General features: G+C 40.1%; 3 protein-coding genes across 4 annotated transcripts in view; 2 read left to right on the top strand and 1 right to left on the bottom strand.

The window, feature by feature from the left end:
- The window catches only part of prlra (prolactin receptor a), an 8,080-nt gene extending 1,629 nt beyond the window's left edge, over window positions 1-6,451 (top strand). Inside the window, exons 2-9 of the mRNA XM_079552312.1 lie at window positions 2,013-2,089; window positions 2,191-2,323; window positions 3,577-3,746; window positions 4,416-4,582; window positions 4,753-4,894; window positions 4,992-5,088; window positions 5,167-5,236; window positions 5,399-6,451. Of these exons, the coding sequence (XP_079408438.1) occupies window positions 2,029-2,089; window positions 2,191-2,323; window positions 3,577-3,746; window positions 4,416-4,582; window positions 4,753-4,894; window positions 4,992-5,088; window positions 5,167-5,236; window positions 5,399-6,397 (1,839 nt within the window). The 5' untranslated portion in view covers window positions 2,013-2,028 and the 3' untranslated portion in view covers window positions 6,398-6,451. The remainder of the gene's footprint in view (window positions 1-2,012; window positions 2,090-2,190; window positions 2,324-3,576; window positions 3,747-4,415; window positions 4,583-4,752; window positions 4,895-4,991; window positions 5,089-5,166; window positions 5,237-5,398) is intronic.
- Window positions 6,452-13,436: 6,985 nt separating this feature from the next.
- On the top strand, window positions 13,437-18,122 carry agxt2 (alanine--glyoxylate aminotransferase 2). Its single transcript, XM_079551678.1, has 14 exons — window positions 13,437-13,653; window positions 14,341-14,429; window positions 14,525-14,715; window positions 14,799-14,922; window positions 15,004-15,098; window positions 15,217-15,310; window positions 15,458-15,551; window positions 15,773-15,873; window positions 15,959-16,051; window positions 16,121-16,253; window positions 16,840-16,928; window positions 17,011-17,160; window positions 17,820-17,918; window positions 17,994-18,122. The coding sequence occupies exons 1-14, from the start codon at window positions 13,530-13,532 to the stop codon at window positions 18,093-18,095; spliced, it is 1,578 nt and encodes a 525-aa protein (XP_079407804.1). The 5' UTR covers window positions 13,437-13,529; the 3' UTR covers window positions 18,096-18,122.
- Window positions 18,123-19,013: 891 nt separating this feature from the next.
- Window positions 19,014-26,735, bottom strand: dnajc21 (DnaJ heat shock protein family (Hsp40) member C21). 2 transcript variants are annotated; one of them, XM_079551568.1, is made up of 12 exons: window positions 26,340-26,735; window positions 26,160-26,253; window positions 25,978-26,101; window positions 25,743-25,874; window positions 25,355-25,659; window positions 25,134-25,288; window positions 23,224-23,317; window positions 22,416-22,592; window positions 22,291-22,339; window positions 22,088-22,212; window positions 19,432-19,516; window positions 19,014-19,344 (listed from the first exon to the last, which is right to left on the bottom strand). In XM_079551568.1, the coding sequence occupies exons 1-12, from the start codon at window positions 26,434-26,436 to the stop codon at window positions 19,186-19,188; spliced, it is 1,596 nt and encodes a 531-aa protein (XP_079407694.1). In that variant the 5' UTR covers window positions 26,437-26,735; the 3' UTR covers window positions 19,014-19,185. The 2 variants fall into 2 exon arrangements, with proteins under 2 accessions (XP_079407694.1, XP_079407695.1); XM_079551569.1 differs by having other exon boundaries at window positions 22,088-22,209.
- Between the last annotated feature and the right edge of the window lie 759 nt (window positions 26,736-27,494).

Here is a 27,494-nt window from a genome sequence, read left to right as displayed (position 1 = left end):
GAGCTACAATACCGAAATGAACTCAACATTCAAACGGCAACCAACCCATAAATAGAAATATACATTTCCAGATAAAATATTCATGAGGGAAATTCGAATGGAGGGTGTTATGTAACGAATTTGTGGAAAAGTCCTGCACAGATGTTAGAACACATGCCCAGACAATCACGCTTAGTTGTTGTAAACACGTTCAGTTCTGATCAGCATCAGACCTGTTGGGTGTCAGTCATTCTGTTTGTTGAAATGTCTTTGATAAGCTAGCAAAAAACATTCACATTTCTATAGTTGATATAACATTTGCAGAATAGCTCTGTTGGCTGGTACAATGACTCAAAGGAATAGAAAAGAAATCAAAAATGTGCAAGATGTCCCTGAATAAAATGACATATTATTGGAAGACTGTGCTTTGCACATCTACACACAATCAGAATCAGTACGCTATGTGGGCAAGAATGAAAAGCACTGCAGATATGAGTACAGTTACAATGTGCTACGTTTTGTAAAAAGACATTTTCACCTTTTATTTTTAATTTCAAGTCATACTAACGCTAACACTTAGGGAGCAGGTGCTTTGCAGATCTTTTTCAAACAGTAGGTGTGTTGGAGAGGTAATGCTCATCAAGCTTAAATGAAAAGAATCTCCCGTTCACTTCAGTCCCGGCGCCAGCTCAGTACAGAAGGGGGGGGCAGCTGAAAACCGAGGGGGGGCGATGACGTGTATGCATGCATAGTATGTAGTAGTGTTTAATTGCTCTTGGAGCCTTTTCTTGACAGTTCCTATAGCTCCAAATACTATACGCATAGCGTATAGGGGCTGAAGATGGCAACACCAACGACCACCATCTGAAACAGTCAGGGACAGGGGACACCATGTGATAGCAATGAACAGACTTCAGATCAAAGAAATATTGTATCATAATAAGACAAATAGCGCTCAGTGTACTGTACTTCCCACAGCAGGGTTTCTCCTAACACGACTTTGCTTTAGGCTGTGGGTCAGAGCTTTAACTCACCTGGTCATAAGCTGAGTGAAGCACGTTTTGTTACCTAAGGAAGCATAAATAAGATGGGCCCGAGCACTGAACCCTGTGGCACTCCATAGCACACTTTAGCACACGATGAAGACTGTTGGTTTACAAATTGGTACCTTTCAGATAAGTGAGATTTAAACCAGGAGAGCGCTGTTCCCCGATGTCTACGTCACATTCTAACCTCTGCAGGAGAATATTGTGGTCGGTTGTGTTAAAGGCTGCGCTGAGGTCTAACAAAAACAGGACGTCAGCTGCTAATAACAGGTCGTTGGTAACTTTGACTATGGCGTCCTCTGTGCTATGATAAGCTCTGTAAGAGTTTCAGGTAAACTATTGTCCTGTAGGTGGCGGCAAAGCTGCTTAATCACTTACTTATTGCTTACTTTTTCAAAGACTTTTGAAATGAAAGGCAAATTAGATAGGTCTATAGTTGGCTAAAATATCAGGATCGAGATGAGGTTTTTTCAAAAGAGTTTTTTGATAACAGCATATTTAAAGGACTTGGCACATACCCATTTTTTAAAGACGAGTTTATTATTTTCAATATGGTATATGAGATTAATGGAATAATTTCTTTAAGGAGGCATTTATTCAAAAATCACAAAGACAGCAGGGTGTCAGTGTTAGTGAGGCAAATCACCCCCCTGCTGTGCCGTGCTATTGTGGCAAAAGCTCCATGTGCAGTTACATAATCAGTCATGCTGTACACGCCAGCTGGTGGAGGTATAGTGCTCTCTGCTCTTTAATCCGTTGTAGAGCCGCAGCAGAGATATTTTCATATAAACAGATGTACTTTCATTTATATTTTACAATGCGTCCTGTTTCTGAGTATTGTGTTAAGGTTTGTGCATGTCTGCTGTATGCCGCGATGAGAGCACACTGTCACAGGAAATGCAAACATGCTGTGACTGAATATAAGTTACAAGACACTGCATCCCACTAGTATGTTGTTCAAAACCTGATCAGCCTGTCTGTTTACAGGACCAAAGCGGTTACCATGACGAAGGAAATCATTGTCCTGTTTCTGCTATTCTATATGGCTTACGGGAACACAACAAGTTAGTGACAAGCTCCTCTTCCATATTGATATTAGTTTAACTTGTTGTGAAATTGCATATTAAATTTTCTAGACACTGTGTTAAAAATATATTACTTTTAGGCATTGGTCCACCCGGAAAGCCAACTTTGACAAACTGTCGCTCCCCTGAAAAGGAAACTTTTACGTGCTGGTGGAAGCCCGGCTCAGACGGAGGACTACCTACCACCTATGCCTTGTTCTATCTTAAAGACAAGTACGTATCTTTTGCTTTTGTCATTTTACAGCCTTCTAAGCAACATAAATGTCTGTATTGAACATTGTTTATACCAGCGGTTCTCAAGTGATATGGTGTTGGGACCCACCTTAACCCTTCAATGACAAGCCACGATCTAAAAACAATAGAATTTTCATTTATGAATGTTAAGTACTTCATTTTCCCCACATTTGACCCCTTAACGCCGAGTGTCGCTAATTTACGACATACCTCTTCCTGCAAGAATTTAGCATCAGCTTGAAAGCAAAAACACATCCACTGTCTGAGTGAGAGGTGGGACATGGCCACACTGCAGACCCTCCAGAATATCCAGAAGGACAGTTCCTCTACTCTGCACACCTTCAAAACTCAGATTCCATTGGAGACCAGCTCTGAAGGCCATATGCAGCCAAGAAGAGCCACACACAAAATAAACATGTATATTTTTCATTTTTTCATATTTTTCTTCTTCTATGACTGTTTTTCTTCTTTTAGAATTAACCAAAGCTAAAAACACTGATAATATATATTTTTATATAATTGGAAATAAATTCAGGCATCAAGGGGTTAAAAGAGTTTAAAAGCTGAAATAATGATATAAACAGCCCATAAGGTTTCCGACTACAGTATTTTTGTTTGCACCCAGTACAAATATTGAGCTAAATGTTGCCTGGGAAAGGCTCATGACCCACTTTTGTGTCCCGACCCATCAGCTGAGAGTGGTTGCTTTACTTGCTGACACAGAAAAAGTTAGGTGGCAGTTTTATTCTGTTTTTAACAGAGAGTTTGCTCATTTAAACATGTAACACTGCAAACAGTAAGACAGTACGATTTGGAAGCTCTGCTGTCCTGTCCTGTTTTTCGACAAATGTTCAGGGCTAAATTTGATTTAGGGGAATGCATCCAGGAACTATTCTGGAGGATCTGGCCAGATCTGAGATAATATAATAGTGTTTGATGTTCATGTTTTAAATTTATCCCATTCCCTCAATTCATGACTGCAGTCCAAAAGTGTTCCTGTGATTTACACATCAAGCACTGCAATGTCCTTGTTGATAACTATAAATCAATACATCTTATGCTTAGTCGTAAACTAATGATGTTATATTTAACATGTCAGCTGAACCCCCAACACTTTCTGCTTGACCATTATGGAAATTAAAACCAATTTGGTTACAGAATAATTCAGATTTGGGTTTTCTCAGCAGTTTTCTATGAGCACAACCATTGACATGACATTCTCTTTCTTTCAGCTCTGATATTTTATATGAATGCCCCGATTATCACGCAGCAGGGAAGAACTCCTGCTTCTTTAACAAGAATGAAACATCTGTCTGGGTCAATTACAACATTACTGTTGTGGCCACCAATCAAATCGGGAGAACATTTTCTGATCCAGTGGATGTAGACGTTGCCTATATTGGTAAGAATTACAAAAAACACTTTTTATGATTATTATTCAGTAATTACCCTAAGAAAACATAGTGCATAGTGCAGTATGTATGTTCCAAATATCCCCAGTGACAGTCTAAGGCACATTGAATAAAGTTTTGTCTCACTTTGGATCAGTGGTGTTTGATAATGTATTGAGCAGTGGGTCTCAAACTGTGGTACATGCACCACTGATGGAGCTGCCATCAGTGTCATCAGCAAATGTAGAAGACTTCATTACATTTATTAAAGATGTAGTTTAGGCTGTAGGCTTTAATGGACAGACTAGCACAGGTTGAAAAGAGGTGAAGAGCATTCAGCAAATTGTCGGAGCCAGGACTTGAACCATCAACACTGGGGACAAAACAGCGTTCTGCCACATGTGCACTATCGGCGGCACAGATGATGTTCAATGCAATACAATTATACTTAAGCTATGCTGTAATAATGCATTTAAATACTTAGACTTTGTTTAACTGTACTTTTGTAAGACATTTTTTGTAGGCCTGGTGGCACTTGTAAGGTCAAATATTTTATGAAATGAAAAAAGTAAAAAAGTATGTAAAAAGTTCGAGAACCACTGAATTATACCTTCCTAAGTATAATACACTGAATATTTCACATCAGAAGAAAACATCTTTATTCTTCTGTGGTTCTGCAGTGCAGCCTCACACTCCTGAGAATGTGACGGTGAATGTGATGGAGGACAAGGGCTGGCCCTTCCTGCGTGTGTCGTGGGAGTCACCACACAAGGCTGACATCCGCTCAGGATGGATCACACTGGTTTATGAGCTCCGGAGCAGGATGGAGGGGGAGGAAGAATGGGAGGTAATGGTATTTCCAAACTAGCTTTAATAAATGTATTCAAATGAGTAATGTGTGTGTGCTAATGCTGTTAATACTGTTTGAATTAAAAATCTGATGTTAGTGCTTCACAATTATTCAGTCATTTATTGTGCAAACTAATGCCATGGTTATTTATGTTGGTGCTTGACTAGGAACACTTTCCAGGTCAGCAGAAGACCTTCAACATGTTCAGCATTAGACCAGGAAGCTCCTACCTGCTCCAGGTGCGCTGCAAACCTGACCATGGATTTTGGAGTGAATGGAGTTCAACAACCAAAATCAAAGTACCTGAATGTAAGACGCGTAACATATTCATGTATTCATGTTACTATTTGATATGACAATATCTTGTAATAAGCAACAAATACACGATTTTCTTTATATCTTACAGATTTTTTTGGAGAAAGATCTCTATGGATCCTTATTGCAGTCTTCTCTTCCCTTGTCTTTCTGATTCTTGCATGGATTCTTTTCATGAATAGCCGGAGGTAAAGGAAGTTTGTATGCACACACAGCTTTTCTACTCTTTGGAAAATATCTGACATGGTTCTTTTTTATGTTTCAAGTTTGAAGAATTGTATTTTGCCACCAGTTCCTGGTCCTAAAATTAAAGGTTTTGATCATCAACGTCTAAAGGTAATATTCTCACTAGCTGTCTTGTGAATATTGTAGATGTAATATCAGGGTTGTGAGAGCCTTGAAAAGAGTTTAAAAAAAGAAACGAGTCTTTAAGAAATGGTGCTTTTAAAACACTCTTTAGTTTCACATGTCAAAGTAACTGACTTTCTGTTTTGGCAGAATGGCAGTTATAAAGACAGCTTGAACTCATTGATGATTCCTGAATTCCCTGCAAATTCCACATCCAACTACGAAGACCTTCTGGTGGAGTACTTAGAGGTGTGTATCAGTGGTGACCAAGAACTATCCATGGAAGAAGGCAAAGACATGCAGGACTTCAAATCTGAAAGCTCAACATGTGACAGTGATTCTGGTCGAGGCAGCTGCGATAGCCAAACTCTGCTGGCGGACAAATGCAAAGAGGTGAATACAGATGAGCTAAACAAAGAGACCTTAGAGATGTCCCACCTGGGCGAGTTGATTTATGAAGACAGCACTGACACCTGCAACGGGCGAGTGAAGACATGGCCATGTTTGCCACAGTATACATCGAGTCAGGTTCCACAAATGAGCTCCCTGAATATGGTAAAGCAGCACTGCCTCTCGGACACCTTATTGGCACGTGGTTCTCTGTCGTCAAATGCCCACAAACATCATGAATCTTTCGCATCGACTTACTGGGATTTTAGCTTAAGTAACAAACAACCGTCTCAAATTCACCCGCAAACTTCAAAGCATCTCCAAGCTCACAGCGACAACAACATCTGCAAGCTGACCGATGAAATTCACACAACCTTTAAATCTATTCAATATGTAGAGGTGCAAACAGTGAATAAGGAGGATATGGTTCTCCTTCAGCCCGTGGAGTCAGTCCAGAGCCAAGCTGAAGGCTGTCCACACGTGCTCCACAGAGAAGACTACAGCAAGGTCAAAGGGGTGCGAAACGGGAACATGTTGCTGCTGGAAAGTGGGGCGAATGTTACAGAAGGGGGCACGGACAGGTGTGTTTGTGACAAAACGGAAACAAGCAGCAACAAAGAGAGAGATTACATGTCAGCGAATACTTCAAAGCACCAAGATGCCTCCATGAAGACCTTCACCATGCCAGCTCAGGAGCAGAAACCTGTCACAGCAAATGGTTATGTTGACACTGCCATGATTTTCTCAGTGTCCATGTGAGTGCCTAAAGACACGTCTTAGACAACAAGTTGCCTGTTTTTCATGTCAGAGCTGAGATTTTAAAAGAAAAAGTGTGTATTTTTCATTGAAATGTATATTTTATCATGCGTCATTTTGTATCTATTTTTTTTACACTTTTATGTGGCCCCTTTGAATTAAAGTTGGTCTAACTATTCATCAAGAATATATTTTTGCAAACTAGCAAGAACTGAAATGATTTGAAGGACAGGACCAACAACATACAAACAAAAAGACGGCTTGTCATTGATTATTTATAAGCAAAGGAATGAACTATATAAATCTATAACCTACTATAGATTCACTTCAAATTGTTTTGTGTAGTAATGTATTGGCACATATACATACAGTATATGCACAAATACTTATACTTGCTTTTGTTCCATTATATTACCATGCATTATAGTGCTGTAAAGTTTTTTGTGCTACCTTTGTTTTTTCTCTAAAATGAGGAATAGTTACGTATATGCCACAAGTCAGTGTTATGTTGTACATCTAAAACTAAATTGTCTATTTTTCATTGGACCATGCCTTTCTGTTGGCAGGTTAATGTCACTTATTATACACAACTGTAATGAGCTATTTAATTTAGCTGCTGTGTTGGATGTGCAGAATAAAGTGGAAACTACAGTATGTGATGTACAAAGAAAAATAGAAAGAAAAGAAATGTAAATAGAGGCTGTTTTATGAATACATAAAAGATGGTGTTTATATATCGAAGAATCATCATAGAATCTATCAAGGTTAGCTGACTTCAGCCCATATGAACATTGAAATAATGACAAGAACAACAATTGTCCAATATGTGTCCTCTCTAAAGCAACTATAGCTTTGACCTGTGGAGATACAAGATTGCAACATTACACATTATATTAAAGATCCGAATAAATGCATTTGATGCACAATCTGTGGTAAGTGCATTTACTGGTGAGGCGCACACATGTTAACCCTTTAATAGTTTGCTCCACCTTTTGGTAGAGCATAGAGCTTCCTCTGAGTCAAGTTTAAGGTGAGTCGGTTCAAGTGTGTAATGGGCTATTCAAAATAACCAGTGGTGACTCATTAGTTTGCCTTCTAGCCTTCTAAAACAGCATGCATTGATTGAAAAATCTCTCGTCACACCCACAGTTTTTGACTGCATTTTAGAAGATACGAATATTTAATTTTGAAACTTTATAACTGGTTTGGAAAATACTGGTTAAATGTTAAGCTGGTTTAAATTTCAGATTATGTTTAAGACGATTTAGATGTCGTCCTAATGGTTCAAAGAAAACGACTGAACTACTCTGTTGAAATGCTATTAACATTAAGAGTGCATGTGTGGCTGATTTTCTAAGGGTCATGGTTGGGGCACATAAAACTCTCTTCTTCCCACAGCGTTGTAGGCTGAAGTCCCGGGTTTGCTGGATGTCTCTCCTCTCTCTTCAACCCTTGATCATCCAGTGCTGTCCTGTCCAATAAAGCTCAAGGCTTATAAGTCATGGAGGAAACACTGTATTTTACAGTATGCCTTGATACATTATACCTGCCCAATTTAGTACAATGTAATGTGAAGTGCAACAATCTGTATTAACTTGTACCTATATGTCACATACACAATGGAATAATGTATATTAGTACTTTGGTGGTACATAATGTAATAAGACATAAACCCTAAGCTTAACCTTTTGCCTTATTTCATTATGTACCTTCAAAGTACTAATACACATAATTCCATTGTGTATGTAGGTACAAGTTACAAAAGAATGTTATAAAGAAGCTTACAATGTCATAAATTTAGTTTGGTACAATGTATCAAGGTGGTTAAAATAAAGTGACCGTCATGATTTATTTGAGCCTAACTAGACTGTTACATTAAAGCCACACCATGTAGAATTTTACCCAAATAATACAATTGAAATACATTACATTATTTTATGTTACACCATGGTCTGGGTGAATACTCGATTCTGATTGGCTGTAGGGTGTCCGTTAAAAGCATGTGTCCATTATCAGAAATAACTCCACTTTGTGGCGCACGGTTCATGCACCTGCGTCATCCAGTTATTTCTGATAATGGTCACCTCGTCGTACATTATCCCTTGATTATTGTCACCATTGAAAAATACCTCAGAAATATGTGCTTTTGCTGTGAGCGGCTCACCTCTCCTAAGACAGGACGGTAACTTTACCGGCAGTGGGTACGTCTCCAGCTCGTCTCCACAGAGATGAGACTAAGTTTAGTCAGTAGAATTTGAGATTTCAACAGTTTGGGTTCTGATCCAGATCCATTGTTTGATTACCCACTGCAGAAATAGCATATTCTGTTTTGAGCAGGTCAATAGGAGCATGTTTTGTACTGATGGCAACAATATAGTCTAAAATGTTACACAGTGTGCCTTTAAGCAAATAAAAAAAATGAAATCAAGTGTGAAATAAAACATTTCGAGACAACTGAAGAGAGAGAAGTATGTAATGATCAAGATAAGCACCTCTTGTTGCTTGGTTGTACATAGGTTGTAAGTGGCAGTTGACCTCAGTGTTCCTTCTTAGAGCTCCTCCACAGTCTAGAAACAGCTCTGGGTATTGCACTTTTTCCAAACCAGGTGCTACGGGCCGGGATGCATTATTTATTCACTCTCCACACATTCACTCTCCACTGGGGCACACATACAGAAACGAGGCCACCATTCAGCACTAATGGTCTCTCCCAACCGTGAATCACATAGGTTTGTTCGAGAAGAGCCAGATGGATGCAGTTTTGATAGGCGTCTGCAGATGAATGGTGCATGCTGGTTAGATTTCTGTCTGACCTGCTCTGGGTCAGCTGCTGCATTTCCCCAAGAGCTACCGCAGAGCATGGCTGTAATATAGTAAGGATTAAACAACGAGGAGCCGTGCATTATACAGTTTTAACACACGACGTAGAGGCAAGAACACCGTGACGCAAAGTGCATTAAAACTGTATGAAGCATGGTTATAAAGCATGGTTCCTCTTATACCATGCGAGTATATTTGCGAGCCGGCTCGCTCGCCTGAACAAGCTCCAAGACGGGTGAAATACGGAAGTTTCCCTAGACTTGACAGCTATACAACCTCGCCACAACTGCCACTCAGACTCCTGCAGGCAGCATTTCTTGCGAGGTACGAACAGAGTTCAGTTCGGAGCGGCAGAGGTCTGCTTTTTTGCATATTTTGTAATAATATGGGAAATGTACAGGATAAGGCTACGGGAAGACGGCAGGAAAGCGGTGCAAAATACAGTAGTTTCCCTGCCAAAATGTGACGCTTGACAGCTATGGATATAGAACATGATTTAAATGTGAGCAACTGATAAATTTCCCACCTCCCACTTGAAAAACGCCTTGGAACGCCGCTCGAAGTAATTACAACTCGGAAACCTCAAGACTGCTACGAGTTCGTATACGAGATGAAGACAGTAATGGCGGCCCCCAGTGGAGGAGCGCAGCTAATGTTCAATCTGTAACAAAACCACTGCATCAGTGAACGTTAGCATACTTTTGGTCACAGCTTTCAATATAATGTTATGTCGCATGTTTTTATTTATATCTGGTTTGAAGAAATGTTCATATAACATTAGCATCGTATGAGCTAGCTGTTGTAGCATTAGCCGTTTTGTTACATAGGCTACAAGCAGTGATGCCACAGATTACTTGAAAAAGTGACTAAGTCACTTTACTGATTACTTGATTTTAAAAGTAACTAAGTTAAATTATAAGTTACTTCATGAGTTAGATTCAGCTGCGGCCGACAACATCTCCACCGTCACAACACAGTAATGACAAACCCTTTTACCAACACCAGGTGCATTTTAACAGTCACATCAACAAAGCTGCCGCAGACTCAGAAAAGTGAAGTATTTCCATCTCTCTCCCTGACCAGTGTTAGTGTCTCAGGCTGAAAACGTGACTTGTTACATTATGTTACGTCACTCACCGAGATTCAAAAAGAAATGCATTGTTTTTCAAAGGAAAATCACGAAATAGTAACTCACAGTAATTTGGAAAAGTAACTTAAATCTGATTACTTGTTTGGAAATAGTAATGCGTTTGATCATTAGTTACTAAGAAAAGTTATCCGATTACAGTAATCCATTACTAAGTAATTAGTTACTAGCATCACTGGCTAGGAGTTTATCAACCTGGAACGCTCTGAGGTCGTACGTCGTAATTTTCAAGTGGGAAAGATACCAGTTGAGTGGAACTCAACTTTGGTTAACTGTGTGTTATACAGTTTGACATACGCCAGTTTGCCAATCAGAATTGAGTTTTCACCCAGACAGCTATTTAAATATGGTTACGTGAAGTGTTACTATAAAGTATAATTACACAAAAAGGGGAACTATGCTGTAAGGCGTAATAATACCAGGAGTAGTTCGACATCCACACAGTAAAATGAAGATATTACTGTGCGGATGTCTAACCAGGCTACTCCTGTGTGCTTTTTATTTTGTTTGCCGCGTTAGCCTCAAGACAAAAACATCCACGTTATGAACACGGAGTGTTCCTCCAGTGAAGTTGTTACGTCTCATGTAACATTTTTTACCCTGCTCCAGCCACATCTTAACTTTTACTCGCTGTCCTGACCAAATCTTAAGCTATTGCTTCATTTCTGTGGGACCTGCTAATTTTTAATGGGAGATAACGGACAGGAAGGACAACGTCTGGCTGACTGTCCAGGCGGAAATCACGTGGGGTCACTGTGCATATAGCCCATTATACTTTATAGTAACACTTCACATAACCATATTTAAATAGGGAAAATGTGGAAGAGCTTGGTAGCTTCTATCTTCACCTGGTTTGGAGCTATAGAGGAGGAGAGGCTAACGCCGTGTGCTGTGCTTACGTGACTGAGGACACGCGTGAAGACCAGACAGGTACACATGAACTCGTCTAAGCTCAGGTAAGAACATATCTCAGTATGTAAAAACGGTGGCCTATTCAGGGTGAAGCTGATTGGTTGATATATGCATGATGACGTATCAAATTCATGACGTGATTGATGGCAGAACATACCTACGCTCAAGTGATTGGAAATGAATCTGCTGTGATCAGAAACATGCTCCTCTCTCCTCAGGACAACCTTTTAGATCTGGACAAATAAAATATGGCTGAAACTATTAAAGTTGTGTATTGCCCCCTAAAATAGACCTCATGTTTGATGCTTTTCAGAACAAACTGATGGTTTAAGGAAATATTTTATCTTACAAACTTGCACAAACTAACAAATGGGAACATCTTTCTGATGAAGAATGATGTCGCTGGAGTAAAGGACACAGTGCAGAGGAGTAAACGAGTTTTATTACAGATAAACTTGAAATGACCGCGATATCTGAAGAGACGGTGCGTGATCTGAGGCCTGATGATTCTGAATGTTGAGCGGCGGGCTGGACTTCAGACTTTTTTCTCCGCTGCAATAAAGTAGATCGACCCTATTCTCTCTGACCCTGCCAGGGACGGATCTGGTGGCACAGCAAAGGTCTTGCCACCCCATTGATGTCATAAGATAAGATAAGATAAACCTTTATTGATCTAACAAAGGAGAAATTCACTTGTTACAGTCAACGTTATTTCACAGTCTTATTGTACAGTCTGACAGCAGTGGGGATGAAGGCTTTGCGGTAGCGCTCCGTCCTGCACTGAGGGTGTCTCAGTCTGCCACTGAGAGAGCTGCTCAGCTCTTCTACAGTCCCGTGCAGTGGGTGGGAGGTGTTGTCCATGATGGAGGTGAGCTTGGCTAACACCCTCCTGTCCCTCACCTCCTCCACAGAGTCCAGGGGGCAGCCCAGGACGGAGCTGGCCCTCCTGACCAGCTTGTTCAGTCTGTTCTTGTCCCGCTCTGTGCTGCCCGGGGCCCAGCACACGGCAGCGTAGTTGAGAGCAGAGGCCACCACAGAGTCATAAAAAGTCCTGAGCAGAGGCCTGCTCACTTCGAACGACCTCAGTCTCCTCAGAAGGTGGAGGCGACTTTGGCCCTTCTTGTACAGGGAGTTGGTGTTGTGGGACCAGTCCAGTGTATTGTTGAGGTGAACACGCAGGTACTTGAAACTGTCCACCTCCTCAATGTCCTCCCCCTGGATGTTCAGCGGTGTGCGCAGTAGTGGCTTCCTCGTGAAGTCGATCACCATCTCCTTCGTCTTACTGGTGTTCAAGCACAGGTGGTTGCGCTCACACCAGTCCACAAAGTCTAGGATGACTGACCGGTACTCCAGGTCGTTCCCCTTAGACACACAGCCCACGATGGCAGAGTCGTCAGAGAACTTCTGGAGATGACAACTGTCCGTGTTGTGTGTGAAGTCCGATGTGTAGATGGTGAAGAGAAACGGTGAGAGGACGGTGCCCTGAGGGGCCCCGGTGCTGCAGACGACCACCTCAGACAGGTCAGGGCGACTGGTCTGTAGTGGGCCGGTTCCCTGGCGTTCGCTGTTTTAGGAACCGGGATCAGACAAGAGGTCTTCCACAGGACGGGGACCTTCTCCAGGCTGAGGCTCAGGTTGTAGATGTGGCAGAGGACCTCGGAGAGCTGGTCTGCGCAGGTCCTCAGCAGCCTGGGACTGATGCCATCTGGTCCTGCAGCTTTCCCCCGCTTCAGTCGCCTCAGCTCCCTCCTCACCTGGTCCGGTGTGATGGAAAGGGTGGAGTGAGGGGGGGACTGGTGTGGGGGTAGACTGCATGTCATGTGATGTCTCTCATCTTCTCAAGAAGCTAAATGGCGCTTACAGGGGCTCACTCAGTTAGTACTTTTTTGACAGGACAAAATATTATAACAACCCTATAGCTAAATAGCCAGGTGCCAACTAAAGATATAAGGAATAATTTTGGGAGGCTCAGCTGCATCTAAACGGAAAAATTGCCTTGCAATCAGGCAAAACTTGTGTACCCCAGCTATAAACATTCGACATTGTAAAATACTGTATGTTGCCACCCCAGAAATGATCCTTGACCCTGCCTGCCACCCCGTGATATTTTTTTTCTAGATCCGCCCCTGGACCCTGCCTCTTATTTGCGGCAGCCAGCCAACCAAAGTCCACATTGTGATACGCATCGCAGGGCTTTGTGACTAAACCATTTCCTACCGTCTAAACTTAAAGAAATCGACTAGAACAGGTGTGAAGATGTCGGCAGCGCAGCATATGGTCAACAACATGCACAGATTTGTACTTTGTCGCGCGGCTCGTGCGCCCTTTTGCGGAGGGCCCTGTGGTCGACAAAGAGGGTTCAGATTCTACTCAACAAGTGGTGAGTTACTATGGAGATCAATGGCGTGCATTTCTGCACCAACTCTGAACAAGGATTTGGAGTTTATTATAACTTCTTGAAAGCTTTCTTTTAAGTTAAGCTTTGGCTATTTACTTAAATTAGCTGCATAGGGTGATGCCATATAAGCAATGTTGAATTCCTTATTTATATATAGCTAGTGCTTATATAATACTGTTTTTAATTTTGTTTATAACTGATTTGGACACATTTTTGAAATGTTGTTTGAGGGGTCATCTCGTTTTCAGCATAGTTTTCCATGTTTCCAACATGTTTAGTGTTGCATAATCCAGAGGGTCAAAAGTTAGAGTATAGTTCGACTCTATTACTTATTAAATCCACTATTCTTCAAAGCTCAGACAATTGTGGGGGGAAAAACACTGTGCATCTAATTTTCAAGCATGTGTATCCATTTCATGAACTTGGGGCTAACTATTCACTGTGAAGAGATGAGATCCCACACATTTGTTATTAAAGTTAGAAATGAGTTCAGACCAAAGCTAGCATTTTAGTGTGGTGGCTTCTCTCATTATTTGTAATCAGAAAACCAGGTAAGGCCTACAACTGGTGGACATTATATTTTTGACATTTAGCACAAAACAAATAATAACAAATAGGACAACAAAAATAATTTGCAACTCTCTCAATGTTTTATTCTACACTTTTTAGGCACATTATGCCAGAAGTCTGCCTTAAAAATCCCAACCACACATCTACCAGAGATGCCCTCATGTGATTTTCGGCCTGATGAATATAAGGTACAATAAATAAAGATTGAATGATTGATTGATAGATGCAAACAGTTTGTTGGCTGAGTGCTGGACATGCTTATGTGTTTTCTCTCTTTATCAAGGGCATGTCAAAAGAGCAAATGATGCAGATTCGCAGGCAAAACTGTAACCCTATGACCATGAAAATTACTAGTTTTAAAAGACCAGTGTTTATCCATCAAGGACACATGCAGTGGCTGTGGGATGTGGATGGAAAGCGGTATCTCGATCTATTTGCTGGTGTAGCAACTGTCAGTGTTGGCCACTGTCACCCGTAAGGTCTTAAAATAACATTTCTGCACAATATGTATGTTTTCCAAATTGTATCTCTTTTCATTGGATGCACAAAAATCACAGGAGAGTGACCGAAGCAGCAGTGAAGCAGTTGAAAACGCTGTGGCACACCACAAACATCTACGTGTACCCCCCTATTCACGAATACTGTGAAAAGCTGGCCTCCTATCTTCCAGATCCTCTCAAGGTGATCAGCTACTATTGTCATTAAAACATTTTTCATTATACACACCAACTTGTTTCATTTGTGGTAATCTCGTCCCCACAGGTTATATATCTCACCAATAGTGGGTCAGAAGCCAATGATCTGGCGATGCTGATGGCTCGACTTTATACAGGCAACTTTGACATTATCACATTTAGGTATGCTTAAAATGTAAAGGGGTCTCCTTTATTCCCTGTGAAAGTCTTTTACAAAATGAAAACTGGAAACACGCAAAACATTATATGGCATTTTAATATTTCTATGTATTATTTTCAGAAACTCATACCATGGTGGCAGTCCTCAGACCATGGGTCTGACCTCCAACACGTCATATAAATACCCTATTCCCAGTGGTTTAGGCTGCACAAATGTAGGTATGCCTCACTAATGCACGACCAACTCCAGACAATATGATTTATCATTAGTCTACTATGCTATAGTTTCCTCTATCTTTATTTTCTGTATGAAAAACATTTTTTTCACTGTGTTAGTAATTGAATTTCAAATTTCTTTTTAGACAATGTGTCCTGATGTCTTCAGAGGTATTTGGGGAGGAAACCATTGCAGGGACTCACCTGTACAAACCACCAGAGAGTGCAGCTGCCCCCAAGGTACTTAAACATGCTAATGGATTATTTCTAACTCTGTTATTTTGTGTATGCCTTTGTGTTTTTGTACAATATATTCTAGAAGCTCAGTTACACCGCTACCTGTTATTCTGATCCCCTTTGCTATTTCCAATTTTACTGCATTTCCTTTTGCAGCACCTGCAACACAATGTTAACTCTTCTAGTATTTTCAGCATTGTAAATTGTTTTGTCTTGTTTAAAAGGTTGCTGTATGGCAAATGAACATTACATTGGACAACTAAAAGAAACTTTTGCTACAAGCGTTCCAAGTCGAATTGCAGCTTTCTTTGCAGAGCCCATTCAGGTATGTGATTGTGTCATCAGTATTTTTTATTACTTTTGCATTAATTGAATGCCAGCACAGTATTTTGTATATGACTGTCTTAAAGGGAGTCGGAGGAGCGGTGCAGTACCCTAAAAACTACCTGAAGGAAGCTTACACACTTGTAAGAGAGAGGGGAGGTGTCTGCATTGCAGATGAGGTACACATTAATTTATGTTCAAGTCAATGTAAGTGGATTCTCTGAGTTGAACTCATTTAATGTGAACAGGTCCAGACTGGGTTTGGCCGAACAGGAAGTCATTTTTGGGGTTTCCAAGGTCATGATGTCATCCCTGACATAGTAACAATGGCAAAGGGGATAGGTAATGGATTTCCTATGGGAGCTGTTGTAACAACACCAGGTAAATACTGTATTATATGTGTGGTAAGTTGCCAATGTCATCTTTATTTACTAGCAACAATAACAGTAGAATGAAAAGGACTTTATTTATATAGCGCCTTACTCAGACATGGTCACAAAGCACAATATATGGGACAATTATACGTTCACTCCATACTCTGTGGTGGTTAGCCATCTTAGTAGCCACAGCTGCCCTGGGATAGACTTACGGAAACGAGGCAGCCAATCTGCACCGTCAGTCCCTCCAACCATTACCAACCACTAACTGACATACACCTTAAAACACAGGAACAAACATGCAAACTCCAGCCATAGAAAAAGATATGGCCATTATAATCCCTATATTAAAAAAACATTTGCACAACAACAAGCATTGTAATAAATGAAGCCCCATGTCCAGAAGAAACTGATTGAGGGCGTCAGAGCTTTATAACAAACCTGAAGTTAGCTGAGAGAGGAAATATCTTCAACTGAGCTCGAGTCGTAAGCATAAGCCATTGAATGTTACGCCTAAATTACCGTTACTCACATTTGTTTTTGTCTGTGTTATTTCTATTGACACTCACACGTTGTGTTGCTTTGTACAGAAATTGCTGCTTCAATGGCTAAGGCGGTACACTTCAACACATTTGGTGGAAATCCTGTGGCTTGCGCTGTTGCATCATCAGTGCTTGACGTAAGAAGTTGGATTAATCATTGAGCTGTTTTCTACTGACTGAGACCATTTAAACGTGTATTGACGCGTGTTTATTTAACAGACAATAACGACAGAAGGCACACAGCAGAACAGTCTTGAAGTGGGGACCTATTTGATGACCGAGATGGCTAAACTCAGAGACATGTATGAGATTGTTGGTGATGTGCGTGGGAAGGGTCTACAGATTGGTGTGGAGATGGTCAAAGACAAGGTACAGAGCTCACAGTCTTCTCACATGTGACGACTATACCAGGGGCATGGTCCAGCAGCCATTACTCTACATTACTATTGTAAACCAAAAGAATGAATGCAAAAACCTCTTTATAATTACTTTTAAGTCACTACATTATAGCAAGTAATTGTACTTTCTACTCAACAAACATGAATTGCAGTATAAGCAGATTTATTTACACAGTGACCTATTTTTGATGAGCAGTTAGTGAATCTTAAGCCACAGTAAATTCTGATCAGAAACATCGCAATAATAACGTCTGAAAAAGCAGTGGCTCATTCAGGCTCAGTCCACCTGATTTAACCCTGTGTTAGACCTGGTATGATAATAGCACAAACATATTGCACTTGCAATTCTTTTACTTCTTATAAAGTGCATTTGCAAGTGGATACTTTTATTTGAGTAAAATTTAATTTTGATACCTGTACCTGAAGTTTTACTTTTTAAATTTGAGACTTTTTCTTCTACTGGTGGTTTGGTTTTAAGGGCCAATAGCGCAGCTATTACTACCTTACTACCCCAGGGCTGCTGTGGCTAAAATAGTCGCTTACCACTGATTATGGAGTGAATGAATAATGCAAAGCAACGCGTCTTTGAGTCTATAAAGCTATATTAAACTGTATTATCATTAATTACAGACAAGCAGAGATCCATTGCCTGCTGACGCAGTAAATGAAATATTTGAAGACATTAAGGACATGGGTGTACTGATTGGGAAAGGAGGCCTTTACGGACAGGTATTTATATTTCTTGATTGTGGAGTTGAAGCTGTTTCATAGGTTTTTTTAATTGTTATCACTTTTTCACAACAGACCTTCCGCATCAAACCCCCTATGTGCATTACAATGGAAGATGCAGATTTTTTCTTGGCTGTTTTTAACAAGGCCCTACACAACTACATGGAGAGGAGTTAAGTCAAACGGTTTTGTGTGACCCTCTGGTTTATATATATATGTTTTTTTTAAAGTATGATTACGTAATTTATTCATTTGACACAACTTTCTGTTTGTCTTCAACCATGCAATATGAACAGAGGATAGGACTGAAATGAATAAATGGTCTAAGCTACTGCTGCCATTTTGAATTGCCCGCCGAGGATTATTAAAGTTATTTAAATTTAATGAAATTACTGCCGTGTGTTGATCAGGTTTTTATTTGGAATGCTCCAAAATAGATTTTAAATGTGTACATACATTTCAAAGAATGGTGTTTGAAGTAAGTGTAATTTGTTTTAATGGACATTTTTGAGAAATAGAAATGTTTGTTCTGAACAAAACTTTTAATGGCTTGTAAATCTTTGTTGGCAAACCGTTCATTGCTTAATAGGTCAATGTGGACATGTGTTCTTTCACTTTGTGCACTATATTAGAATAAAGCTGTCAGAAATTAGTATTCAGAGTTCATTTCCAATGCCGATGACAATTTATAATAATTTATAATAATTTACAGTACTGCAAGTAGCCTACTAAGACATTGGGTGTTAATGTTTTATGAAGATTTATAAAGATTTGAAAAATAACATAATTGTATGCCAGTCAACCTTGGTAGAGGGAAAAATAGCACAGCGAGAGAAAAACAGCAGCATGTGAGAAACCAAGAAATATCAAGCTGGACTGTCGGTAAAATAACCATTTATGTTACCATGGTAACACTCGGGCCAAGTATGGCACTTGGAGATTGCAATAGTACTGTAATGTACTTTTAACAAAGTCCCCATCACTTGCTTCTTTATAAAGGGGAGGGCTGGTGAGTGTTTGTCATACATGCACCATTTTCACAAACGAGGAACAAATAAGCCTGCCTTAGGAAACACCTTATTGAAAAGTGCAAATAAAGTTTTATCTCACTTTATTCACAATTATCGGCTGTGATAAATTTACATTACTCTGAAACAAGACAGTTTCCTTTATCACTCAGCAGCAGTGAGCTCCATTCAATTCTTCTTTGTAAGGTTGTCCTTGGTGGCTTTTTGTGGAACCATGGTACCAAGAAAATGAATGTGTGTTATCTGTTTTTCCTCTTGTCCTTTTTGCTTTTGCCTGTAGAACTTTGAACAGCAGTCTGTGTTACTGCAGTCGCATGGCCACTGGTCTTAAGGTGCTCAAATAACTTGTTTCTTGTTAGAAACTCATAATTACATATCACACAGCGGTTTACTTCTTTCTGCAAACAGAAACCAAATAAATAAGCATTCTTGAGGGAAAAGATAAACATACCAAGTAGCTTTACCATGGGTTATAGAATACAAACCTCAGTTATCGGTGCTCCATTTTGTGTCGTGTTTTTCATCTTATCTTTTATGGCTCCTTTTTTTGCCTTGTTTTTCCCAGAATTACTGTGGGCGATACAAGTGTTAGACGCAACAGAAGATACAATGGAGAACATACAGTGCATTCACTGGACTAGAGCATTCATATGCCTGTTTACACCGCATTCCAAATTATTATGCAAATCATATTTTTATTAAATTTCAAAATCAGTCAGCATAATTTTCAAGGCTTTAATCATTAGAGAATAATATGAATGGGATATGATGAACAGTATTTTATTTTAAAAATATATAAATAACTCAAAATCTACTGTTCCAAATGATTACGCAACTCATAGTTTCAATACATTTTAAAGCTTGTAATTAACTGTAAATGGTCATTTGATGAATTTGTAGCATTAGGAGGTCATATTTACTGAAATCAAAGGCTATTTCAATCAAAAACATCTTAACAGGTCAAGTTACATTTTAACATAGGAGCCCTTCTTTGAGCAGCTTCAACATTCTTGCATCCATTAAACGAGAGTTTTTGGAGAGTTTCTGCTTGGATTTCTTTGCATGATGTCAGAATAGCCTCCCAGAGCTGCTGTTTGGATGAAAACTGCCTCCCACTTTCAGAGATGTTTTGCTTGAGGCTCCAAAGGTTCTCAATAGGGTTGAGGTCAGGGGAGGAGGGGGTCCACATCATGAGTTTCTCTCCTTTTATGCCCATAGCAGCCAATGATGCAGAGGTATTGAGGTATGACATGGTGTGTTGTCGTGCATGATCATGATTTTGTTCAGGAAAGCACAGCTCCGTCTAAAGGGGCCGACCAGCTCTCTCACCATGATTCTGGCCCAAAACATGACTCCGCCCCCTCCTTACTGGCGTCACAGCCTTTTTGGGACATTGTGGCCATTCACCAACCATCCACTACTCCATCCATCTGACCATCCAGGGTTTATGCACAACTGCAGCCTCTGGAGGGTCCTACAGCTTGATGTTCGGGAGACTCCAGAGGCACCAGCAGCTTCAAATACCTGTCTGCTGCTTTGTAGCAGCTGTTCTCTTAATCTGATGTATTTGTCTGGCAGAAACCGTCCTCATTGTGCATTTATCTGTACAAACCTGTGTGTGTCTGAATCATCCACAAATCTCTTATCAGTATGATGATTACGCTTAATCTTCTGTGAAATATCAAAGGTTTTCATACCTTGACCAAGGCATTCAACTATTTCATGCTTTTCATCAGCAGAAATCCTTTTTCTTTCCCATATTGGTTAAAAATGTTGGTCTGCTTAATGTGGAACGTCCTTTTTCAGTAGTTTTTCCCTTTACTGGGCTTAACCTGAAAACTAATCATCACAGGCGTCTGAGATTGATGTCGGTGATTCAAATAGAGCCCTGAGACACAATACCATCCTTGGCTTTTTTTTTTTTTACCTTTATGACACTGAAATGCAATTTACATAATAATCTAGAATGCAGTGTATATGAATATATTTTATATTCATAAGCGTGTAAACTCAGGCTTAGGGGAAGTCTGCACTTTTCTGTATCATGGCCTTTCTTTATTGATGACTAGTAATGTCGAAATGAAGTGATTGGCTTTTCTGTGTAGGTACCACCCACTATTTAAGTGGGCTAATTATGAGACATATTTTGTAACGGTGGCAGGTGGCTAGGCTAGGTTAGCCAAGTTAGCTTGTTACAATCGCCTACAGCTCATTAAAAGTGTCCAATAAACCACAAATGCATCAAGCCTGGCTCAGTGTGTGATCATCATAAAGGCTGCTTTATGTAGTTGCCGGCTTTGTTGATGTTATTAGTGTATAATACTTGTTTTTACGGGGAAAAAACGGAGCATGTTAGCTCGATGCGGATGCTGGTTTTCTCACGGAGATAATTGTAGATTAAATGTGATCAAAAACTACAAAATCAGTAAGCCCAGCTCACATACACTGTAACGGTTCTTAATATAGATGGTGGTTTTATTGACTTTATTTATGCGTATTTCTCGTTTTCACATGATGACCGGAGCGTTAGCTTGCAGCTTTAGCTTTCTCTGGTGGTAATGCTACAGATATCAGGTATCCATCAACTGCAATTTAATTATTATAATATTTTTTTTTACCTTTTGGACATTGAAATACAATTTGCATAATAATGTGGAACGCAGTATATATAGTAGTAGTATAGTAGTATAGTTATAGTTTTTCACACGGTGTGACCAGACAGCGGGAATAAATAAGACACATACATTCGGGCGGGGGTCATCAACCCCATTAATTGTTATAATGAGGGTTGCGACTCTAAAAGGTTGAGAACCACTGACTTAAGGCGAACCAAACAAAGTTTCCTTGATTGCCGCTAGCATTAGCATGCTGCTGCTAGCATTAGCATGCTGCTGCTAGCATTAGCATGCTGCTGCTAGCGGTGGCATTTTGCACAGCGATCAAGAAACACGTTTTGGTGAGGTTAAGATCTAATCTTCACGCCCTGAGCTTCATGTTGACTTACATTTTATAATAGACAAATAAGTATTTAATATTAATTGCTACTCGAGTTTTTAGAAATTAATTGTACTGCCACCAAAGACACAAGGGTTTGCATTCATGTAATATTAATTTACGATGAGACAAAAATGACTTCCTTACCTCTTGTTCTCAGTGGGAGTAAGCTCGCTAGGCTCCTCTGACTGTGTGGGCTCCTCTGGTTTTACCGGGTCCTCTACCCTTGAGGTGGTTATCTCCGACTGAACTTCAGCCTCAGGAGCACTCTGCTTTGGTGGAAACAAATGTAAAAACAATGCTACAATAAACAATGCTAATCAAAATAACATAAGCAGTACATTACATACTTCGGTCATTTTCTGTTGTTTCTTTTTTCTCTTCTGCTTTTTGGAGAGTCTTTAGGGAAAAAAGGATAAATTATACTGATATTTGTTGTCGTCCTTATCGTCTTTGTTTCCATTTTACAACCTACTTTTGTTTTGGTTTATCTTCATCATCGTTATCCTCATCATCCTCTTCATTTTCATTATTTTCCTCTCTTTCCTCTTCTTCCAGCTTCAGGCCCAATGAGTCATCTTCATCCTCTAGCTGTTGCCGTAGCAATGCCACCATCTCTTTGTGCTTTTTTGATTTTTCATGATTCTTTTTACTGTGGTCAGGAAGAATCACATAATGCAATCTCTGTAGTGCTATTGCAATACAGACCCCCCCCCCCCCCCCCAAAAAAAAAGCATAATGGATGCAGTTTTCTTATACTGAACTACCAAGTCTTATCTGTTTCCATGGTGCTTCTGTCTCAGATAATCTTTGTTCGCCGAGCAGAATGGAGTCTGTTAGACTGTCAAAAACTGATAACCGGTATCAAAGCTAACATTAAAATGAGATACTGATACTTTGCTGTTTATCTCATTTAGTCCCATCCACTTTTAAAATTGAAGGACTTGCACTCTGGCTAAAAAATGTGTCCAGAAGTATCCATCGTAGGGAAGCTTAAGTCATGGACTGGACTGGGTTTGGTTGAGTTGAGAATGTTCTGCCTCTGTTCACAGAAGCTTCTTCTTAGCCCTTGTGGTCAGAAGAAGCTTCTGTGAACAGAGGTGAAACAGACATATTTAAAAATATGACTGATTATTTACTAGACAAATACACGCAAAACAAAAGTTGTTTAACAATTGTATGGGTTTTTTTTTTTGATTAACTGTGGCATTGAAAAGGAGCTCACATATACTACTACAGCACTACTTTATAAGGTCATGCATTGTGTGTTGTAGAGTACTCACGCTTTATCGGATTTGAAGGATTTGTCACACGCCAGGCAGTACAAACTGCTGTCATAGTCATCAAAGGTAATCTCATCGTCAGGCTCCTCTGCATCTGTGAATGCGTTTTCAATAATAGAAAAAATATTAAATTAATATGATCTTTTTTTATGCTTCATATAGTTTTAAACAGCTCTTTCCTAACCCACTCTGACGTTCAACAAAATCAAACAAACATGTAAATGCTAGAGTCGGTTCAGTGTCGTGAATAAATAAAACCATAATTATTATACATCAACTTAATGGTGTTTTCATCATGGCCCTACATGAGGTTTCTTGAGGCACAGGTAAACGCATAAACAAGTTATAACCTAGAAAATGGAAATAAACCACTATATTACAGTATTTTTAACGGGCTGTAGACATAATGGTCCTCATTTATCAAACTTGCGTATGGTGAAATCAGAGCGTATGTGGAGTGTATGAAAAATTACTGCCTGTTTTGGCATTTATCAATCTGAGTGCACCGTACGCCAAGTCAGGAGGTGGTGTACATGATAAACCAATTTTCACTTAACACTAAACCGCACTGGAAACACTGCCACATAGCATATAATCCTCGGTGATGATTGAAACATGAAACAAGGCTACAGCTTTAAAGTTTATGGGGAGACTTGATTAAATGTTGCGCTGCATCGACATGCTCCTCAACGCCATGGGCCGAGCACAGAGGCTTAGCCCGGACCACAGACACTAGAACCTGGACTGCAGGCCATAGAGACACTCATGGTGTTTTTTTAATATATTTTCTTTGTAACAAAAGACCGCTGCTGCGCAAACTTTGAGTGGATGGCTTCCCCGTCTCACATTCGCGGTCGCTGCCGTGTACTGGAACACCCTGCTTCGTGTTCTGGCTGGTCTGAGCATCAAGTCTGTGGACCGTATTCCGTGGCGCGTGTAGCCTGGGTATCAAACAAATCCTTCGACAGCTCCACAGCTTTCTTCGGTCCAGACGGGTTCGTAAGCTCCGAGTTTGAGCGGCGTGCGCAGGTTCTGCTCTCCTCTCCTCAGGGGCTGATCGAAGCTCGTCCCGTCGTAGGCCTGTCTTCGGTCCGGACGGGTTGGTTAGGTTCCGGTCGGCTGTCAGCTCCCCGCGCACCTGTTTCCTCCCAGAGGAAGGCTCTGCTCAGGCTGAAAGCTGCGTAGTCCTGCCCTCGGCTCCAGCGCTGAGTCCGCGGAGTTAACAGCAGCTTTTCGCTGGTTCAGATCATGGTCCAGAGTCTCTGCAGCGTTATATCCACACTTTCTTCTTTTTACCACAGACTTTTTTTTTAATGTACTAAATGCATACCCTTCTTTATATAGGCTATTTAGGCCTACAGCTTATTTAATAAACACTTTTTATTATTAACCTATTTCTTTTTCCCCTCTTTTTTAATCTTGTAAATGTGATCTTGGATTGGCTATAAGGTTAATGTGGGTTACTGACGGATTTTTGAATTTTCCCCATGCGCAAAAATATCATATCTGTTAAATACAACTTTATCAATTCCTGATGAAGAAATTTTCTTTTTTGCCATGTTTCGTGCGTACGTGCCGTAAAACCCGTGGCTGATTATAAATATTTTGGGGCGTTTCATTCAAATGACGCTAGAATTTCTCCGTGGCATTTACCATCAGATCCTTCTGCGTACGGAAAGATCTGACCGGCAAGCACAGGTGCATAAATGCGCACTCTGTTTTATACCGCGATTACACCTAAGCATACACCGTTTGTGTACGCAATGTTGATAAATGAGGGCCAATGTACTAAATGTACTAAATGATTTTCCGCTGTTACTATGACGACGTCTTTATTGACAGATAAGTCGTTAAAGCCCTACTAGTTACTAATTCAAATACTTAATGAATCCACTGTAAATACTATATACCTCCTTCTTTCTCTTGTGTATCCACGTCCAGATCTTCCTCCTCACTCTCTGATGTATCTCCAAACTCCTCTCCATACTGAGCCTCGATCTGCTGCAGCTCCTTCTCTAGTTCAGACATGGCTGCCCAACTCTGTTCCTTATATTCTTCTGCCAATCTTGAATAAAAAAAAAAAAAAGATTAGACACTAAATTAGACACTGTAACTAAAACAAACTACTCACTTTGCCTGGTCAAGTTTCTGCTTCCGTCGCAGCTCCTCCATCTTTTTGGTCTTCTCCGCATTTTGTTCTTCAACCAGCTTTCTGTGAGCCTGGACCCGTCGGTCACGCTTCCGAACAAAGGCCACGAGCTGACGCACCAGCTCATTACGCTCCTTTCTGGCCTTTTCTCTGGTCTTCTTATTCTCCTTCTCCATAGCCCTTTTCTCCCAGCGATTGGACGCCTGCCTCGTATCATACTCTTCTTTCCAAGCAAAGTTTTTTCGAGTGCAAAAGCTCTGCCAGTAAGCATAAAATACGTGCACTACCTGTAGAAAGTACAAGTGTAAATACAACACTAATTTAGAACAACAAACACTTTTCTTTTCTCTTCAGCGCTAAACTCGCTTACGGTATCATAGTCACTCTGAGAATCTCCAAAAGAAGGAAACGCATCATCCTCATCTTCCTCCTCCACTTTGCTGTGCTCCATCTCTTCCTTTACAATGAGCTCAAAGACATTCCTATAAACTGCATAGAAGCCCTGGAGTAAAAAAAAGAAGAAAATAAAAACATCATTAGGGTTGCCACATAAAAAAAGGTGTTTCAGACAACTTAAAATAGAAAAGCAAGGTTACACAAAATACCTTCCCATCATCTCCGAACCCTGAGTAACAAGTGACAGTGAAGTATTGAAGAAGGTCAACGCTGTCATCTTCGTAATCACCACTGATGCCACCTTTGAGCAAGGCCTCTCTATGGTTGTCATACCTGCCATGAACAACGTATTAGTGTCTTAATCATTAGGAAATTAGATTTGGAGACTCACCAAGCTCTCTCTTGTGGATCACTTAGGACATCATACGCTGCCTGTATCAGCTTGAATTGCTCTGCAGCATCTTCAGCATTGTCCAAGTTCTTATCTAAGAGACAAACGTGAGTCTTATTTGTCCAGGTTGATCGTGGATTGTTAAAAATATCAATACAAACAACGAGATACGACTCTTACCTGGATGCCATTTTAGTGCGAGTTTGCGATAGGCTTTCTTCAAATCATCGTCTCCAGCATCTCGTTTCACACCGAGGACTTCATAGTGACACTTCATTATTAATATTTTATTATTATTACAACTCAATATGTCATTAAAAGGATTTGTAAAAAAAAAAAAATAATAATAATAAAAGGATTAGCTCAAATCATTGTGCATTTGTCTTGGCAAATCAAGCGACGTTACAACAGACAAACCGCTGCTTGACATCTTTAAAATGCAACGTTTAATCCGGAGTTACAGAAACAGCAGCACGTATCGTATATTGAGGTCAAATCAAGACTATTTTAGACGTGTAGCTCTGTGCTGTAGCCTCGCCGGTGCTAGGCACATTTCTCATTAGCTGTGTACAAAAAATCTCGCGAGACTTGCGGGTTTATTCTCGACTACTTCGAAGCAGATTTATCTTGAGTGAAAAGTAGTGCTGCCCCCTACCGCCCTTTGACAGCAAGTATTCAATCTAACAGGATAAAACAACGGCAAAAACAAACAAATACACCGAGCAACAGCTTCTCCAGTTGAGAATACTGGTAGAATATTAGGTACATTCAACTATTATCTTCTAACCACGACTAAACAAACACTTTGACCAAGGCCATTCAATTACATTGGTATATATTTCTTTTAAATAAATTAATCAGAATGCTGTTATCATTGCTCAAATAGAAGTAGGTGTTATCAAAAAAGTTTTTATTTATATTCCAGCATTTTAAGTAATTGTCGCCTTATAAACCATATTAACCTCTTAACCCCCACCTTAACCAAGTGCATTTTCTTGACTTTTCCCAAATCTAAAAGCTTGTAAGAGTGTGACGCCTCATTTGAAAGCTAAGACCTACAAAACTGATCTAAACAGATATTTTTCCTAGCCTTGCTGCCATAGCTTTTTTCACGTTCTTTTTCATTAAAGTTTTGCCACTTTTTTGTCGTTTCTGTGACTTTTTTGTTGCTTGTTTGTCACTTTGTTGCTGCACTTTTATTGCTTTTTTTGTCACACTTGTGTTGTGTTTTTGTAACTTTTTTGTTGATTTTTTTAATAGCATTTTTGTTCAACTTTTGCTGCATTTTCATCGCTTTTTTGTTACTTTTGTTACTTTTTATCGCTCTTTTGTGGA

Source organism: Gobius niger (assembly GCF_951799975.1).
Source record: "Gobius niger genome assembly, chromosome: 2".
Classification (NCBI taxonomy): Eukaryota; Metazoa; Chordata; class Actinopteri; order Gobiiformes; family Gobiidae; genus Gobius; species Gobius niger.
This window is presented reverse-complemented; position numbering and strand designations above follow the sequence as displayed.

Coding starts and splice junctions, on each gene's coding strand:
- agxt2 (XM_079551678.1), top strand. CDS start 13,530: ATGTCGGCAGCGCAGCATATGGTCAACAACATGCACAGATTTGTACTT. Junction 15,099..15,216: donor TTTGACATTATCACATTTAG/GTATGCTTAAAA, acceptor TATTATTTTCAG/AAACTCATACCATGGTGGCA. Junction 15,311..15,457: donor GTGGTTTAGGCTGCACAAAT/GTAGGTATGCCT, acceptor ATTTCTTTTTAG/ACAATGTGTCCTGATGTCTT.
- dnajc21 (XM_079551568.1), bottom strand. CDS start 26,436: ATGAAGTGTCACTATGAAGTCCTCGGTGTGAAACGAGATGCTGGAGAC. Junction 26,254..26,339: donor CGCACTAAAATGGCATCCAG/GTAAGAGTCGTA, acceptor TTTGTCTCTTAG/ATAAGAACTTGGACAATGCT. Junction 25,875..25,977: donor GGTTCGGAGATGATGGGAAG/GTATTTTGTGTA, acceptor TTTTTACTCCAG/GGCTTCTATGCAGTTTATAG.